General features: G+C 37.7%; 1 protein-coding gene across 1 annotated transcript; it reads right to left on the bottom strand.

The window, feature by feature from the left end:
* Positions 1–309: 309 nt before the first annotated feature.
* On the bottom strand, positions 310–9846 carry LOC144439737 (protein mono-ADP-ribosyltransferase PARP14-like). Its single transcript, XM_078128973.1, has 11 exons — positions 9657–9846; positions 8022–8200; positions 6622–6687; positions 5548–5962; positions 4795–5232; positions 4220–4393; positions 3666–3905; positions 3037–3270; positions 1267–2844; positions 918–1048; positions 310–600 (listed from the first exon to the last, which is right to left on the bottom strand). Exons 1-11 carry the CDS (start codon positions 9844–9846, stop codon positions 310–312), a joined length of 3936 nt encoding a protein of 1311 aa, XP_077985099.1.
* Positions 9847–17607: the final 7761 nt, after the last annotated feature.

Below are 17607 nucleotides of genomic sequence, written 5' to 3'. Positions count from 1 at the left end.
CTTATGTTTACTATTGATGTAAGATTAGGTGGCTGGTCTCATTTAATCAACATTGAAAGGCTGCCATTATGGTCATTTTGGCACCTTTTAGAGAATAACGATATTTGATTGGCGGCACTCCAGTCTGGTTGGATTGTGCAGGATATTCGGCAGATTATTACAGTCGTGGTTGAAAGCCTGATAGGGTCGAACAACATGACGTATCTTCGATTCTAAGGGATGGCGTTAATGTTCTTTGAGCTGTTACACATTAGAACAATTATTCTGTCAACCATTTTAACTTCAATAATGTGCAAGTGAGCATGTATATTAATTTTCATAACCGGAAGGTCGCTCTTCCCCTATGATCCAAAGTGTACTTACTGGTTCAGCTGTCGCTCCTCCATCCCAGTGTGTGCCTAAAACACAAATATGGTAGATTTGCTTGCAGCCCTGTGTCCCTCCTCCAGTTACTATCAAGTCGCCTTCATTGACATCGTGAGCCTTTTTTATATTGATCTCAGCCTGAATATGTTGCCCGGCAGCTTTGAGAATGGCCTGAGATATCACTCCAGTAGTCAGATCACATGATGAGTGAATGGTATTAACAATTACGTCAGCCTAAATATAAAAAGGATTGTTGCTGTTTGATGTAACAGTTGTCTGATGAAAACATCGTGTTAGTGCTACAGAAGAAAGATTTGACAAGGTATGAAGTAAGGACATGTCTAAATGGGTTTACAGAGACCATAGCAAGTGAACTTTAACCAACGCGATTAATAGTATGTACATTTCAATACTATCCATTACAAACTGCAAGTATATGTGGATTGGTCCACAATAAGCTACATGGTGTTAAACGAGAAATTGGACTTTCATCGATTTCTATAAATATTACGTCACCGTGCACATATTTTTTGTATCAAAAAAGAACCTACCTTTTGGGAAGAGATGTCGCCCTTCACCAATCTTATATGCATACCTTCAGATGTCCTGAAAACTGAAGGCGATGAAGGTTGTGGGTGATATCCATGTACTGAAGAGGCACCAATAGAGTCATATGTGTCTCCTGAAGGTAAATTGTTAATAGTAGATATAATATACTTAATGTAGATATCTATTTAATCATGTACAATGATTCACCCTCATGTGATAACGGCAATGTTATCTAAGACAGCATGATATTGGAAAATAAAAGTGGATATTTTAAAATGGTATACGGCATAATTGCGACTGCAGCAAACATGCAAACCCTGCCAGAATATTGATAATGAAGTTTGAATTTACCTTGTCTAGTGTCGCTATATTTCGTAGTCTCCATCCGCTTGTCATCAACAACATCAGTTGAGCCATCGTCGACTTCTATGATGCACTTGAATTCCCTTCCAACCGATTCAAGGTATCTATTTCCCCTCTCGACAACAAACAGTTTTGCCATCCCAGGTTCGTCTATTCGATGGTACATGGAAATTACACTTCCTAGTAATGTGCGGAGCTTTTTCATGGCATCTTGCACGTCGTCTTCTGTACCCATTAAGACTACTTGGCACGACATTCCTGTCTTCGTCACATCTATATTGACAGCTTGTAGTCTTCCCTTCTTCAGAGCCTGTAGACTTTCGTTCTTGAACTCGGAAATGAACCTAAACCTTCCATTTTGAGTTTCAAGTGCCTCATCAGAAATTGTATGTAGCTTGATGAAATTCTGCAATTGGTCTTTGATTGCCTTCATATGTGACTGAAAAGTGATAACCCTAACAGCAACAGCAGCAGGTGATCTTGAAACGTCTATACTGGCAATGTTTTCTTCCTGGAGATTTCTTAGCAATATATCCCATCCGCGGTGATCTAACGCTGCCTTCGATGCATGGCTTATGTGGATAGTTTCATCAGAAGTGCTTGACGTCAGAATATCTAGGGCTTTCCGAGTGTCCTCATCATTTATTCCCGAAACGGTAATAGTATCTCCTTCAAGGTAGTACGTTGCTTCAATGTGCTCTTGTTTGTACGAGCGGTATATTTCATTTGAAACCTGCTGGGACGTTAAAAATCTTGAAAGAAATGGCGATGTTGCATGTTTAATCTTTTTAAGATTATCTAATGTTTCAAACATGAGAAGTTTTGCAGCCGTTGCTTCACTTCTCTGACCAGTAAATGTGATTTCGCTCGATTTGGCATCCATTTGAAGAACGATATCTGGGAAGTCTTTTGCAACCCTCCGTGAAAACTTGCACATCATGAGCTGCCTCACTTTCAAGGCATCGAGGTTATGAGCTACTGTGACAGTGTGACGTTGTTTGTCAATCTCGGCTTCAACATCTTTCACTACAGACTCGATCTTCTGTTTTAGTAAACGTACGTGTTCTACCTTTCCAGTAAAAGTTATGGTAGAAGATTCCTCATCCATGATTGGGTTCACGTCACCAACACGTATGTCTACCAATTGGCTTGTTACCATTAACCATATACCCTCTGGTACTTCTATGCACTCGGTGTCAAATTGTTTCAGGAACTCAACAAGTACTTCCTGCACATTCTTAGTCCAACTCTTGGCGATATCATGCGCTTTGGGTGTACCAGCCGATATTGTATGTTGTATCAATACTCCACCAAACGGTTCATCATCATCCTGAAATGTCACCTTGGCGTGGACATGCGATAGTCGTTTCTGAAGGTCTTCTAGGATTGTGGGATGAGTTGTGATAAAGCTGGCTATGTTAGGTTTAACCGTCCTAGACAAGGTCTCTGGCATAGGGGGTGGTGGTGCATCTTCACTCAGCACATAACCAATACATTCGTGGTATGGTTGGACATCTAGTGAGGATTTCTGTATTTTGTGTTGTCTACCCAATACAGAATCTACAACTGAAATATAACATGGATTGGGATTAATACAACATAAATTATACTGTTATTACTTTGTTTCCCAAACTTACAAAAAATAATGGTCAACCAGAATAAAATATCTTTGAACAAACGCGTTCTATTGGATTCATGTGAGCAAACGTACTAACTTTAAAACTCACACGAAATATATTTAAATATTCAGCAAGTTACCTTTGTAATTCTTGAAGTACACGAGGGCTGTATTCTTGTTGCTGTCGATCTTAACTTCACTGACGTCACCCCCACCATTCTTTGGACTTTCGAAGTATAATTGCAGTATATCATCAGAGATGTCTCGAGGAAAACCTCTAACCAAAATGGCGTTGGTCACCATAACTTGTTTGGCTGTCAAAGAAGCTCCTTTATACGTTCTCTTAGCAATCCGCGTAGCAATAGTATCAAAATCTATATTTTTGTTTATAAAAAGATACAAAATACTGTTAATCCACTTTTTGTAGTATATAGTCATTTCTTAATAGTCATTGCTTTGAACTGAATATTGCTATAATTATTTCTCTAATATAGCTATTGGTATCTCTCGCGCTCTCGCTCTCTCCCTCAAACCTCTCTCGGTGTCTCTCTTTCTCTGTCTGTCTGTCTGTCTGTCTGTCTGTCTGTCTATCTATCTGTCTGTCTGTCTGTCTATCTATCTATCTGTCTGTCTGTCTGTCTGTGTCTCTGTCTCTGTCTCTTTCTCTGGCTCTCTTTCTCATACTCTCTCAAACTCTCTGAAACTGCTGTAGCACTCACATATTCCACAGTTTTTTTTTCTAGATTTAAAAATGGCCAGTAGTACTCACCTTGTATATCTTCATTATACCTAATCAACACAAGACCACAGCTTTCACCAAAGTAGAACTTCGGATCTGTTTCAATCTCAGTTCGGTTCTCAACGTACAACTCGAGATCCTCCTTTGTTGTGGCTTCTGGCAATCCTTCCAAGATGAAACTTCTTTTGTCAAGTGGCAGAACTATTGCCTTGCGTACCCTGAGGATGCTGTCACTTAAGGTGTGTTCTCTGTTTTCTACTCTCTCAGCAACTGTTTCGAGGAAAAAAAATCTTAGGATGAACTGCTTCGATTTTTTTATTTTATTGCATCCATAGTTATTTGATTCAATCTTGCATGTCTGTTGCACCATTTAATAATTTTATACGACTATATTCTCCGTAAAATTAGATTTCAAATCTCTGAAGGACAAAAATAAAGTAAGTAAAACAGTATGAATCTATCAGCAACTTCTTATTTAAATGACACATCCTGGACTCATCTGAATGTCATGTGCAGTAAAAATATTATGTTAATTATTTGAACTCACTCTGGACGTTTAAGACATATATTTCAATATCGTTTACCTTCAGGGTCATCGTAAGTGATAACAAGTTTGTTTCCAGCTTTCATGTAAGAGTTAGTTATATCTCCCCCACCAGATCGTTTTCTATTCTCAAAGTATAATAACAGCGTCTCTTCATCCATCGTACTGCTAAATCCTGTTACCTCTATTGTACTTGAAGATTTCCCTTCAGCGTCTGTTAAAAAATGACATGAGTTTAGTTTCTCTATAAGGCCTTCAAATTATGTGGTTCTAATAACCCTCAATTTCAGAATAGGCGGGGTAGGTAGATTTATTTTTTTTAAATGTTGTTTCATGTGTTTAATAGTGTTTTGTTCAGGATATTGTGTTTTCCGTTGTTTTCCATATAGTCTTCGTCTTAACTATTATTTAGGCCTAATAGCCAAATAATACAATACAATACAATACAATACAATACAATACAATACAATACAATACAATACAATACAGCAAGATCAAGAATCCTTGCTTCTGTTTAACTTTCACATTGTATATTCGTTTTCAGTAATCATTTTCTTGAAAAAGATTATGAGTCATGAAAACTTAAGAATGAAACAATTATATAGTAGTTGTTACCTGTTTCGTCTTGGCCAGAATCGTCTGTCTTGGTTGTTGCTTTGAGATGACGAGTTTCTGCAGCTGTCGATTCAGTTTTCCTTGCCTTAATGGATCCAACGTTTGCCTTTGAAGTGTTTGTCATTGCCCCGTTCTCCACTGATGGGGATGCTATTTCTTGCGGATTTTGCATTTGTACCAGGTGTGGTGCGTTCGCATTAAAAGGTGTATTTGATGTTTTCTGACTGGCACCATAATCGCGATTTTGGAATTGCAGTGGTGGAATTCCTGCTTGGGAGTCAGACGAGGTCCCGGTTGGCATACTATATCCATACTGTGGTCCATAGTTTTGAATGGGTGGCATGGATACTGGTGGTTGTTGACGATGCCACAAGTCTTGTTGTTGATATTGCGGGTTTAGATTGCCAGGACACTGCATTCTTGGATACTGACCATATTCTGGGGGAAACCAATTGTGTTGTTGTTGTTGTTGTTGTTGTTGTTGTTGTTGTTGTTGTTGTTGTTGTTTTGGTGGTGGTGGTAGTTGGTAATGTTGTTGTTGATGTTGTTGTTGTTGTTGTTGTCGTTGTTGTTGTTGTTGTTGTTGTTGTTGTTGATCAATTCCATATCTCATGTGTTGTCGATGATGGGTTGGATATGGTGCTTGAAGTGGTGGTGGGTACCTCTGTTGCTGGCTTGACCACCATTGCTCTTGGCCATGGTATGCCAGTTGACTATGCAAATAAGGTGGCCGCAACTGTGGATTGGTTTCACTCTTAAACTGTTGTTGTGGTGGATGCTGGCGTTGGTATTGGGCTGTTATATCGCCATAGGGACCATACTGTGGTGGTGACTGGTAGGTTGTTTCATCTCTATTTTGTGGCATCATTGGTTGTTCAACGCCCCTCTTTCCAGAATCACTGCCTGTATAATAGCCTGGGTTTTGTTGCAACTGTTGCTGCCAATCTTTTCTCTGCTGTTCTTCTTTCAGTTGTTGCCATTGATCATGGTGTTGATGACCTTGTAATGGTCTTGATGGTAAAACTGGCGTCTGTTGTGGCATTTGTGACGTCGGCAAAACCATTTTATGTGGCTCATAATGGGCAGTGGGAGCATCACCACAGCGTCCAGTTGTCTGAGTCTGAATCCGATTCTTGAATTCTTCATACTCTGCAGGCTGTACGGGATTCTAATATTACGTATTACACAGACAGAAATGTGTTTAAAACACGGTTCGTAAAGACATTTGAGATTTTCAACTTCTTATGTTTCATCGCATTATCCAAGTCGTATTCTATTCTAAGTCGAATTGCAACCAAATGTACATTATTTTATTTTCTAATCTGATCATAAGCATGTTTTTAGTTTTGGTCTGCATATAATAATATCCCATCAGACTGTATATGTTACAGGTCTGCAACATCTACTTTAGTCCTAGCCTGCCTACTGCTTACAGACTTAAGCACCAATTCTAGAAGTCCATCAGTGGCCGCATACGTGTTCATAATCTTCTCTAAGTTAATAGAATTCTCTGTTCAATCAATTGGAAGGAGTATAGACATGTGAAAACTTGTTTTCATGTAATTTTACACCAATGCAAAGACAACAACATACAGAGTGGTTTCAAATCTAACATCTGCCCTTCTTCACTCTCTGCCACTAGATGGCATAGTAGCAGATTCCAACTGAAAATGACGTGGTTGAGTGGGCCGCAACAACTCCTTTCTTTTCGAAAGAAATAAACGCAAGACTTAAACCAATACAAAAAAAAAATGTCGGTCTTGTTTGTGTGTTTACCCAGCCTATGCAGTCTCTAGATCCGTGGGGAAAAAAATTAATCATCCCTACTTCAGTGAAGACAACTGCAGAGCCAATTATAAAGCAATTGACATCTGCCCCACATAAACAATTGCTCTAAAATACAAAATAAAAAGAACAGTAACTGTAACTTTAACTGACAATACTCGTGTCGTAGCACCATTTTAGACAAACTGTCCTGATCAGAAATACTTTTTTTTGTCCTTAGTGCTTCTTGAATAACCTTTTCTTATATTTGAGTAGTGTCCGTCAGAAGTTAGCTGCTGGCATTGTCATCTCCTAAACTACTGTACGTGGTACAAATGATAATGTTTAGAGAACAGAAGGAACTGCCATGACGTTGACATGACCTACCGACCTTGTAGGCAATAATTGCAATGCTAGATTTGTATACCATATACTGTGAGTAGTAACAACACCATCGACAACAATTCAAATTAACCCAACAAAAGGTAAAATAGCCGTCTATCATGAAACATACAGAAATTAATATTAATTTTCATTTTCAAGTAGGGCTAAAAAATCGTCAACGATACCTGTTTTTTTTTTCGCTAAGGACCGCGGTTTTCTTTCACGTGAAATAAGGAATGAGGACAATACTACAAATAAACTAAAACAAGTAATACAAACATATAGTATATGCCGTGCCTCCCTCCCACTCCCCACCCACATGAATGGAATATTCCATTTAAAATTAAAATTGACGATGTAGTCGGATAGATAGCATACGTTACTAATTAAGTTATTTGGTCTGACCTTCCGGTTTGAAGCACAACGCTTGATGAGCCAAAATCTGGCGCAAGCGTAGTTTCATTCAGTAATGCATGGTGATAAATAAACTTGAAAGAATGTGTTATCAGGCAGTAATTAATCTTTATTGCTGACCTAGTTCATAGATATAAACTGAACAGATACTTGAGATTGGAGTAGACTCATACTTTACATTTTAGTCAAAAACAGTTGAACTCTGACTTAACTGCAGGCCCATTAGGACAGTCTTACTTAATTCTATGTTTCTCCTATTAACCCGACCTGCCTTATTTTCTTCAACCCGACAAAATGAAAAAAATGACACCCTCTACGTCAGGATTAGAAAAAAATAGAACTTCACTAATTGCCAGATGACAATCCCACCAACACCTATCTAAGCGAAAGTTATCGTTTATTGCTTATATTTGGGAAATTTAATTTTAAAAAAAATATTTCAAAGTTTGAATTTTTTTCTCACTCTCATTGTTATTTCTAAGTTATAAAGCATAATTATGAATTGAAAATCAATATCACTAAAATTAACTCATACATTTACTTTCTTTAAAAAAAAGAAGAAGACCAATGCGTCATAGTAAGACATTATGATGAGAAACATATATTTAAGTAAGGTGGCCATTAGATTAATAAATCACTTCAATTCAGTAAAGTAATTTAAATACCTGTGCCGTTGGACTGGTGTGAGTAGGAACGGTCAACTCGGTTTGCCCTGTGTTTTTCGCGTGTTTTGTCTGCTGAGACAAGGTTTCCACAAACTCTGTGGGACATTGGTTTATCATAACTGGAACGGCTCTCAGTTGTCCAACCTTGAGATAAAGACAGAGTTTGCCCGGGAAACCATCTGGAAATACGAAACACTTAGTTATACATGAATGAATTTACGACTGTACATATATGTTGTAATAATCCATTTAAAAAAATAAGATATTCCTCCAGCTGGTAAAATGCGTTATACGTCATACTTACTGTGATCGCTAGTAATCGTATTCTTAACCACACTTAATGATGACATAGTGAGAGATGGGCCCAGAGATAAGATGCCGGGAGGGGGGACAATAAGGTCGATATTAAGAACACAATTTTAAGCCAAATAAGGACAAGGTGACATAAAAAGAGTTGGGAAAAGTGTTGCACATTGGATCCTATGTTTATAAGCGAGAACAAATAAAAACACACAAAGGATTCTAACTCACTCAAAAGAATGAAATAAACGTCTGTTTTGACGGTTTAAAATTGGTATTGATGATTGAATGGGTATTGTGTGGCAGATTAAACCTACATGTGCCCTGTCCCCTTTTTACAATGATATTACCCTACACACTTTTTTACTACGAGGTTACTCTCCTTTTTAACAACGAGGTTACCTTACCCCTTTTTACAATGAGATTACCCTATCCCCTTTTTACAATGAGATTACCCTATCCCCTTTTTACAATGAGATTACCCTATCCCCTTTTTAAAATTATATTACCCTATCCCCTTTTTACATTGCGATTACCCTACTTCCTTTAAATAGATTATCGTACCCATTTTTTTATAATGAGATTACCACTACCCCCCCCCCACTTTTTACAATGAGATTACCCTACGCCCTTTTTACAATGAGATAACCATACCCCCTTTATACAAGAGATTACCCTATCCTCGTTTTACAATACGATTACCCTCCCCTTTTCACAATGAAATTACCATACCCCATTTTTACAATCAGATTGCGCCACTTCCTTTTGATGAGATTACCTTAACCCTTTTTACAATGAGATTACCCCACCCCATTTTACAATGAGATTATCCTACCCCTTTTAACAATGAGATTACCCTACCCCACTTTTACAATGAAATTACCCGACTACTTCTTACCATACCCCATTTTTACAATCAGATTGCGCTACTTCCTTTTGATGAGATTACCTTAACCCTTTTTTTTACAATGGGATTAGCCTACCCTTCTTTACAATGATTTAACCCTACCCCTTTATACAATGAGATTACCCTACCCCATTTTTACAATGATTAACCCTACCCCTTTATACAATGAGATTACCCTACCCCTTGTTACAATGACATTACCATATCCCCTTTTTACAATGAGATTACCCTACCATCATAAGTCTCTATAAGTCTGGTGAATACACTTTATTGTTTTATAATGTGCACGTACATTTTGACAGGGGGCGCGCACCTATTGTATCAATCTCTTTCTTTCTTCTATGTAATCGTTTCAATATACCCATGGCGTTTCCGTATGAATTTAGATTTACAGACAATAAAAGGAATATAATTTTTTAGAAACTTACCAATTAATGATGCAAATTTCACAAAGAAAACTCTTTCGTTTTCACGTGGAATCGAGGCTTCGTGAACGTCGACAAGGTGATTGTTTTGAAACACTTCCTGCTTCAATAACAGAGCAATCAGATTTTCTTCCACTGTTTTGTTTTCAAGGTCAATGGGTATGCCATACACTAAGAATGATTGTCCAGACATCACTCATTATATGTGTCAAGGCATATAATTGTTCGATAGTTTGTTAAGGGTAAAAATAAACCCGGCACAATATAGTGCTGCGTCACACGAAGGTGTCTTAACGGTAGACTGTTCTATTGTGTCTACTTCGGGGAATTCCATGACCTGTGTGTCACACCTAGTTAGCATATACGTCAAAATTTAAAAATAAATTACCTATTGTTATCGTGATCAGCTCAGCGCACTGTAAATATAACGTTGTTGATGGCTCAGAGTTCTTCACTGTAATTTTGTTCTTCGTCTGTTTGGAAGTATGCAATGGCGGATAAATCGTTCGTTGTGTACGGTCTACCTAAGGATATAGATGATGGAACTGTAGTAGATAAAGTGACAGACCATTTAGCAAGGCCTGGGGTATTTAGTGACTGTCATATAGCCTCAATTCATGTAGCCACGATCCCAGATGACAATGAACGAGTTGTATTTGTGAAATTTGAAACACCAGTAGGTAAGTGCCAGAATATTTATATCTCATTCTCAATGATTATGACTTTATGGTTTTGTCCGTCCACACCCCATCAAGCTTAAGTTAAATGCGTTGACAAGTTAAAACATTAACCTATAGCTATGATAGGCGTGTGCCCCCAGAAAGGCTAACACTGTAGTGACAGTAGCCATTGTTTTGAATAATAATCTCTCATATGGTGCCTTCAAAATATCGACACTTTTGGTTTGTTTTCACTCTCGACGAAAACAATACTTGCAAATACGTAAGTATTACCATGTTTTCGTTACACAGTGTTGTTGCAGTGAATATTTAATCATAATGCCATGGGTGTATGATTCATACTGATTGACATGGAATTTCATACCGAACTTCCCTCTTTACATACATACATACATACATACATACATACATACATACATACATACATACATGCATGCATACATGCATACATGCATACATACATACATACATACGTATATATTTACACACACACGCACGCGCACACACATATATGCATACATACATACATACATACATACATACATATACATACATACATACATATTTACACGCACACACACATATACATACATACATACATACATACATACATACATACATACATACATACATACATACATACATACATACAGACACACACACATACATACATACATACATGCATACATACATACATACATACATACATACATACATACATGCATGCATACATACATATATACATACATATTTACACACACGCACAAACGTATATGCATACACACATATATGCATACACACATACATGCATACATACATACATACATACATACATACATACATATATACATATTACACGCACGCACACACATATATGCATACACGCACACACACATATACATACATACATGCATGCATGCATACACACATACATACATACATACATACATACATACATACATACATACATACATACATACATACATACATACATACATACATACATACACAAACATACACACATATACATACATACATACATAAATACATACATACATACATACATACATGCATACATGCATACATGCATACATACATACATGCATACATGCATACATGCATACATGCACACACACACACACACACACACACACACATACACATACATACATACATACATACATACATACATACATACATGCATACATACATACATACATACATACATACATGCATACATACATACATACATACATACATACATACATACATACATACATACATACATACACACTCAGGTTGTCATGATGTAGAATTACCAGAGTATAATTATATTCCATATTTGTTTGTTTAACCTGGCTCATGCGTGGTATAGTATACAATGCTTGTTAGTTAAAAGCCCGTGTTTCCAGTTTCTAAAGCAGATATTTATGTCATAGAATTGAAGATTTAGATGCAATGTGTGGCAGGCTAACAAAAATTGTCAAAAAATAAATTCACCAGAAAGGTTAGTCGAGTTACTTGTAGAGTTTTCTTTAATGAAAGTTGAATGTTGACGGTTTTGACCCACATAATGACGCCATTGACTAAACATTAACAAGACTACATAGGTATTTTTGCTTTGACAACATCTACTCAAGTTTAAAGTTCAATATAGACCATTTGTTGAGCCCCCTCCCCCAGAGCTCTGCTAGAAGCGCCAGTGCTCGAGAAAAGATAACATTATTTTCAAAATTGGCCAAGACTGACAGCATTTGGATTTATGACAAAGTAAATATGAAGTACAGGATACAGCAATTTGATTTAAATCTGATGTAGTGATCGCCGCCTTCCCACCCGAAACAAAACAAACGACACAAAACTATAGAAATTGGAGTAAAGACATCCAGCCGCTTTCACCACGTCAGATTTGAATCAGATTGCGGTGTACATAAATTGTTGTCTGCTTTGGGAAGGTTATGTATTGTAAATTATAATAATGATGTAGGTTAGGTGTGTGGTGAAGTTGGTCAGCATTTACATAACTGATAAGTAATATACAACTATCCATCAAATCTGTATACGACCCACTTCAGTGTTAGGTTTGATCATAGAAAATTATCTCCACTACATTTTAATCAAAGACTTCAAACGGGTACTTCTGTATATCATATTATTTATACTACTAGCATATTAAATTATTCTGGTTTCCACAGTTGAATTGTTTTCCTTTTTGAACATAAAGCCATTTGAGAATGACCTGTCACCATTTTGCTATCTATAGCTATAACATGAGTGTGACCTATGACCACATGTCAACCCTATGTTTAAACACAGCATGACATTGACACAACTCGATTACAGACTAGACTAGTCAAATATTTTCGTCAACTTTTGTTCACAGCCACTTCCAATCAAACAGTACTCTAGTCTTACTGCTAGACCACTCGGGATATTCTTCTCATGGTGAAGGCGATCGAAGGTTGCACTTTTCAGAAAAAAAGCCCTTGGCCTAGACTAACAGTACCCCGTCTTGCATTCTGGTACACTACATTAAAGTCACACTGTCAATCGGATAATCGACTTCAGGGTTCATGTATAAGAGAGTTCTTTACAAAAAAATGTTGGATTTGCCATGCGAAATATCACATAGGGCTGTAACGTATACCTGGTTATACTTTGCCAGCAGGGTTTCCCTTCGATCTTGATCTTGTCGCGAAACACATAAACAGCATCACCATTGATAGCGGGTGGGAGGGAGTTGTCTCCTTGGAGCGGTGAGAAATTAAAAAAAGGACATTTATGCGCCCATTTTATCGCAATAAACTTTCGTGGGTGTATGATTCAGTTGGTGTATAATTCTACTAAATTGACTTGAAATTTAATATCGAACTTCCCTCTTTATATAAATTATTGCCATGCATGCATGCATGCATGCAGAGCGAAACATAGAAAAAAAATCACATCAACAACAAATAAATAACAACAACACCTAAAGAAAAAAACATTTGTAGTATTCTAATTTGAAGATCAATGTGCTAAATAGCCTACGTACACTGTTTTCATTTAAATCTACAGTAACCGTATGGTAGCACATTATGTGAGATAAATCACACTTGAGACACTAAATTAGTCGGTTATTCATTTAATTTAAAAGTTTTAAATATTCAAAGATTAGTACTTTCCCAACGTGTAATGTTACCTTCTGTCATGGATATGTCTACACGACAGTTCAGTGTATAAATCTGTTATCTCTATCCAGTAGTTATGTTGACAGCTTTATGTCAACTAACACATTTACAGACACGTGTACATGACCTAATATAATTATAATATTTGTACTTTAATTAAAACTACCTACAGTAAATATCAAGTGTATGTGTATATTGTCTGTCCGTCTATCTATCTATCTATCTATCTATCTATCTATCTATCTATCTATCTATCTATCTATCTATCTATCTATCTATCTATCTATCCATTTATCCATCCATCCATCCATCCATCCATCCATCCATCCATCTATCTATCTATATCTGACATGTATGTATGTATGTATGTATGTATGTATGTATGTGTGTGTGTGTGTGTGTGTGTGTGTGTGTGTGTGTGTGTGGGTGTGTGTGCTGGCGTCTGACCTCTACATATTTGTTTCAGTTTGTTTCTTACATGTTCGTTTTAATAGCGTGTAGTACAACCCGGCGAACGACGGTTCAGTAGTACTAGTATTCAAGAAGAGAAGAAGTGTGTCGCGATATAGAATCGCGTTGTCATGACGTGAACGACCAGAGTATATATTCCTTATTTTTTGGTTTAACTTGGCTAGTGCATGATGATACTTGTTAGGTAAAAAGCTGTGTTTCCAGTTTCTCAAAAAGATATTTATGTCATAGAATTGAAGGTTTAGATGCCACATCTGGCAGGCAAACAAAATTATCAACAGATAAATCCACCCAAGAGATCAAAATTTAACGAGATACTTTTAGCATTTGGTTCAATAAAATTTGAAGGTTGACGGTTTTCGCATACAGTGAGAAAACGTTAACAAGAAGAGCGCATTGGATATTTGTGCATTTGCATTAACAACATCTAGCCAAGTTCAAAGTTCAATATAGTCTATTTGCTGAGCCCCTCCCCCAGCTCTGCTCGATGCTCGAGTGCTCTAGAAAAGATAAAATTATTGTCAAAAATTGGCCAAGACTGACAGCATGTGGAAAATAAATATGAGTTACAGAATACAGCAATCGGATTAAAATCTGAGGTGATCAAAGCGGCTAATGTTTACCTCTATTTCCATGTTTTGTTCCGGGTGATCGCCGCCTTCCCACCTGGAAAAAGAACACACGGCACATAACTATGGCAATACAGGTAAATAAAGACATCTAGCCGCTTTCACCACATCAGATTTAGGGTTAGGTGTGTGAAGATGTCATGCATGTACATGACTGATAAGTGATATACAACTATCCATCAAATCTATATACGACCCACTTCAGTGTTAGGTTTGATCATATAAATTTATCTCCATCACATTTTAATCAAGGATTTCAAACGGTTACTTATGTATATCACATTATTTATACTAGTAGCATATTAAATTATTCACAGTTGACGTTTTTCCTTTTTGAACATATAGCTATTTGAGAATGAATTCTCACCCTTTTGCTATCTATAGTTATATATCTATAACATGAGTGTGACCTTGACAACTTGTCTACCATATGTTTAAACATGGCATGACATTGACACAATATTAATGACCCTCCCTTTCAGGTCATCATAATTTCCAAGCTCCCACCCCTTCGCATCCCTTCACACTCCTATTGTACTAACCTCATCATTTTCTACACAGCCCCCCCCCCCCCCCGCCGTAATTTGTACTCATTCCCTTACATTGATTTTAACAAAAACAAGACAAATTCAAGACATAATGGTTAGTTTTACCGGTTTTCTCCTCTCAGAGAATGTCGAAAGTAACAGTCGTCAATTCATCAAATTAGGACCTAGGTCTAGACAACCTGTTGAGATAAAACGATGTCCTGAAGATTTAGAGAAAACCCTGACACGACAAACCTGTCATGGCGACATTGAGAACACCCTGACACCGCAAGCTCTCCATGGCGACACTGGGAACACCCACTCCAGCTCACATGCAGACAGTTCTACAACGTCACAGGTAATTAAGGAAACCATTCTTGTATGTATTGATTTGCTATTGTTCTGCCTGGTATCTGGCTAGGACGGTGTTAACAATTTATAGTGAAGTGATTAAGGTCATACGCATTTTATCACGTACGAGGACACTGACTAGACAACCCTTCGGGCACACAAATATTCCCCCAATAGACCAAATATTTCGTACAAGCTCGTAATATTCACGCCTTGTCCATTATTACAATATGCCTCTCAAAATTGGATAGTTGCTAGATTTCATACCTTACGAAGCTAAAATGTTCATGGTTTATTGACGTTTAACAAAGATTAAAAGACATATGGCTTTCGTTATCTGTAATATATCATACAGTCACACACAACTTTAGTATAGTTAAATACCAGCATTGCTGTACTGGCATGGCAGTCGTAAAATTAACCCCTAGTAGGTCACGGAGTTTAACGAAATATTACAGCCTTCGCTGGCTATTTGTTGTTCGTGATATGTCTTGCATATGTCTTACTAACAAAGGATCTATGCCCTGGGGACGATGATCCGATGGACAAAAATATACTAGACGAGAAAACGTGTTACTATCGGACACTGAGATTTAAATATATATGCCCATCTTATTTTGAATGTCTTTGTAGTGGTCCATCTGTCTCCTGATCATGTCACACTTCATTAATGATACACGAAGTGTCTTTGTTTTGTCTCAACCACTGCAAGTCTCGGTTATCCAGCCTCTCTCCGCTGAGGGCTCTGCCTACGAGACCACCCTAATCGCGAGTCTAGTATAGGGAAACGAGCGTTCAACACGCCCGCGCAGGAAGTTACCTCTGGAGCAGTGAATCATGGAGAGTACGTCAAGCCTAACATTGCTGGCTAAACGATCTGGATACCTTCGCTACATATTATCACTTCTCAAGCGACTGGTATATATAATTACAACAAACAGGCCCATTTTTGTTATGCTTGGTTGAAATGTAATGTGTGACTTTCGTAGCGGGTTAGTTGAAATCTCGTTTCCCCACAGACACTCGTTTGGGGTGGCCTCGTAGGCAGAGCACCCAGCGACGAGAGGCTTTGTAACTTAGACTAAACAACTAGGAGTTTAACTTGCCAAAGGGTTGAAGGTTTAAGGCTCTGTTATTACAGCATTTATATTGCTGTAATTACAATTGATTACAATATTTAATCTCTACACCTCACAATCACAGTAAAAGTGGACAGTCATTCAATCCATTCCACGTGACCAGAGAAGCCTTTCTACAAAGAGTTGGTCATATTTTCTTCTGGAAAACAAAATTTCAGGAGAGTAGGGAAAATAGGTTATGTTAGTCAGAGGGTAGTATCTTTTATAAGTGGGAGGGGTACACCGCCTAATACAAGTTGGAAAAGGGAGGGATGTTGTAGTGTTGAGGGCAGTTATATTGCTGTCGAGAGTGAAGCAGCAAAGAACCGACGGGGGGGGGGGGGGGGCTTTACAAATATTTCTCATTAATGGGAGAGGAGGTATGAATAGTCTTCACATCCTCCTTTTAGCATGCATCTGGTCAAAACAATGTAAGGATAGCTTCTAGAAAAAGCGTACATTTTACTTAATTAATGATTTCGGTACATTGACAACATATTTTATTCTGTAAAAAAATACTCAACCTGTTCCGTGTATACGTTTTCTGTGCAGTGTTATATTTATTGACATACTTCTCTCTATGTTAATATTTCTAGATATTGCCAGGAGATGCTGATGGCAACAAAAAACTGTCTGTACCTAATAAAAACCAACAGCAAGTTAATACGGATCAGAAAAAGTTGGGTGCATTTTACAGACCCAAAGCGGAAGGCAATGATGACACCACCACCAGAAAAGAAGAAATAAAAACGATAGATGTACACGTCGCTAAAACTGATCAGCCACACAGCGTGTCGATCGTGGACGGCAGTACTAGTAAACGGAAAGCTGTGAGCGGGAATGAAGACAAAATGGACGGGGAAGAACCAAAATATGTGTCTGAAGAAACACACATGACAGCACCACCACCACCACCACCACAACCACCACAACCACAACCACCACGACCACCACCACAACCACCACAGCTACATACCTCACCCGATAAAGATCTAGAGATGGGAAAGA

This window comes from Glandiceps talaboti, chromosome 9, assembly GCF_964340395.1.
Source record: "Glandiceps talaboti chromosome 9, keGlaTala1.1, whole genome shotgun sequence".
Taxonomy (NCBI): Eukaryota; Metazoa; Hemichordata; class Enteropneusta; family Spengelidae; genus Glandiceps; species Glandiceps talaboti.
Note: the sequence above shows the minus strand (reverse complement) of the source record. Positions and strands in the feature narration are given on the sequence as shown.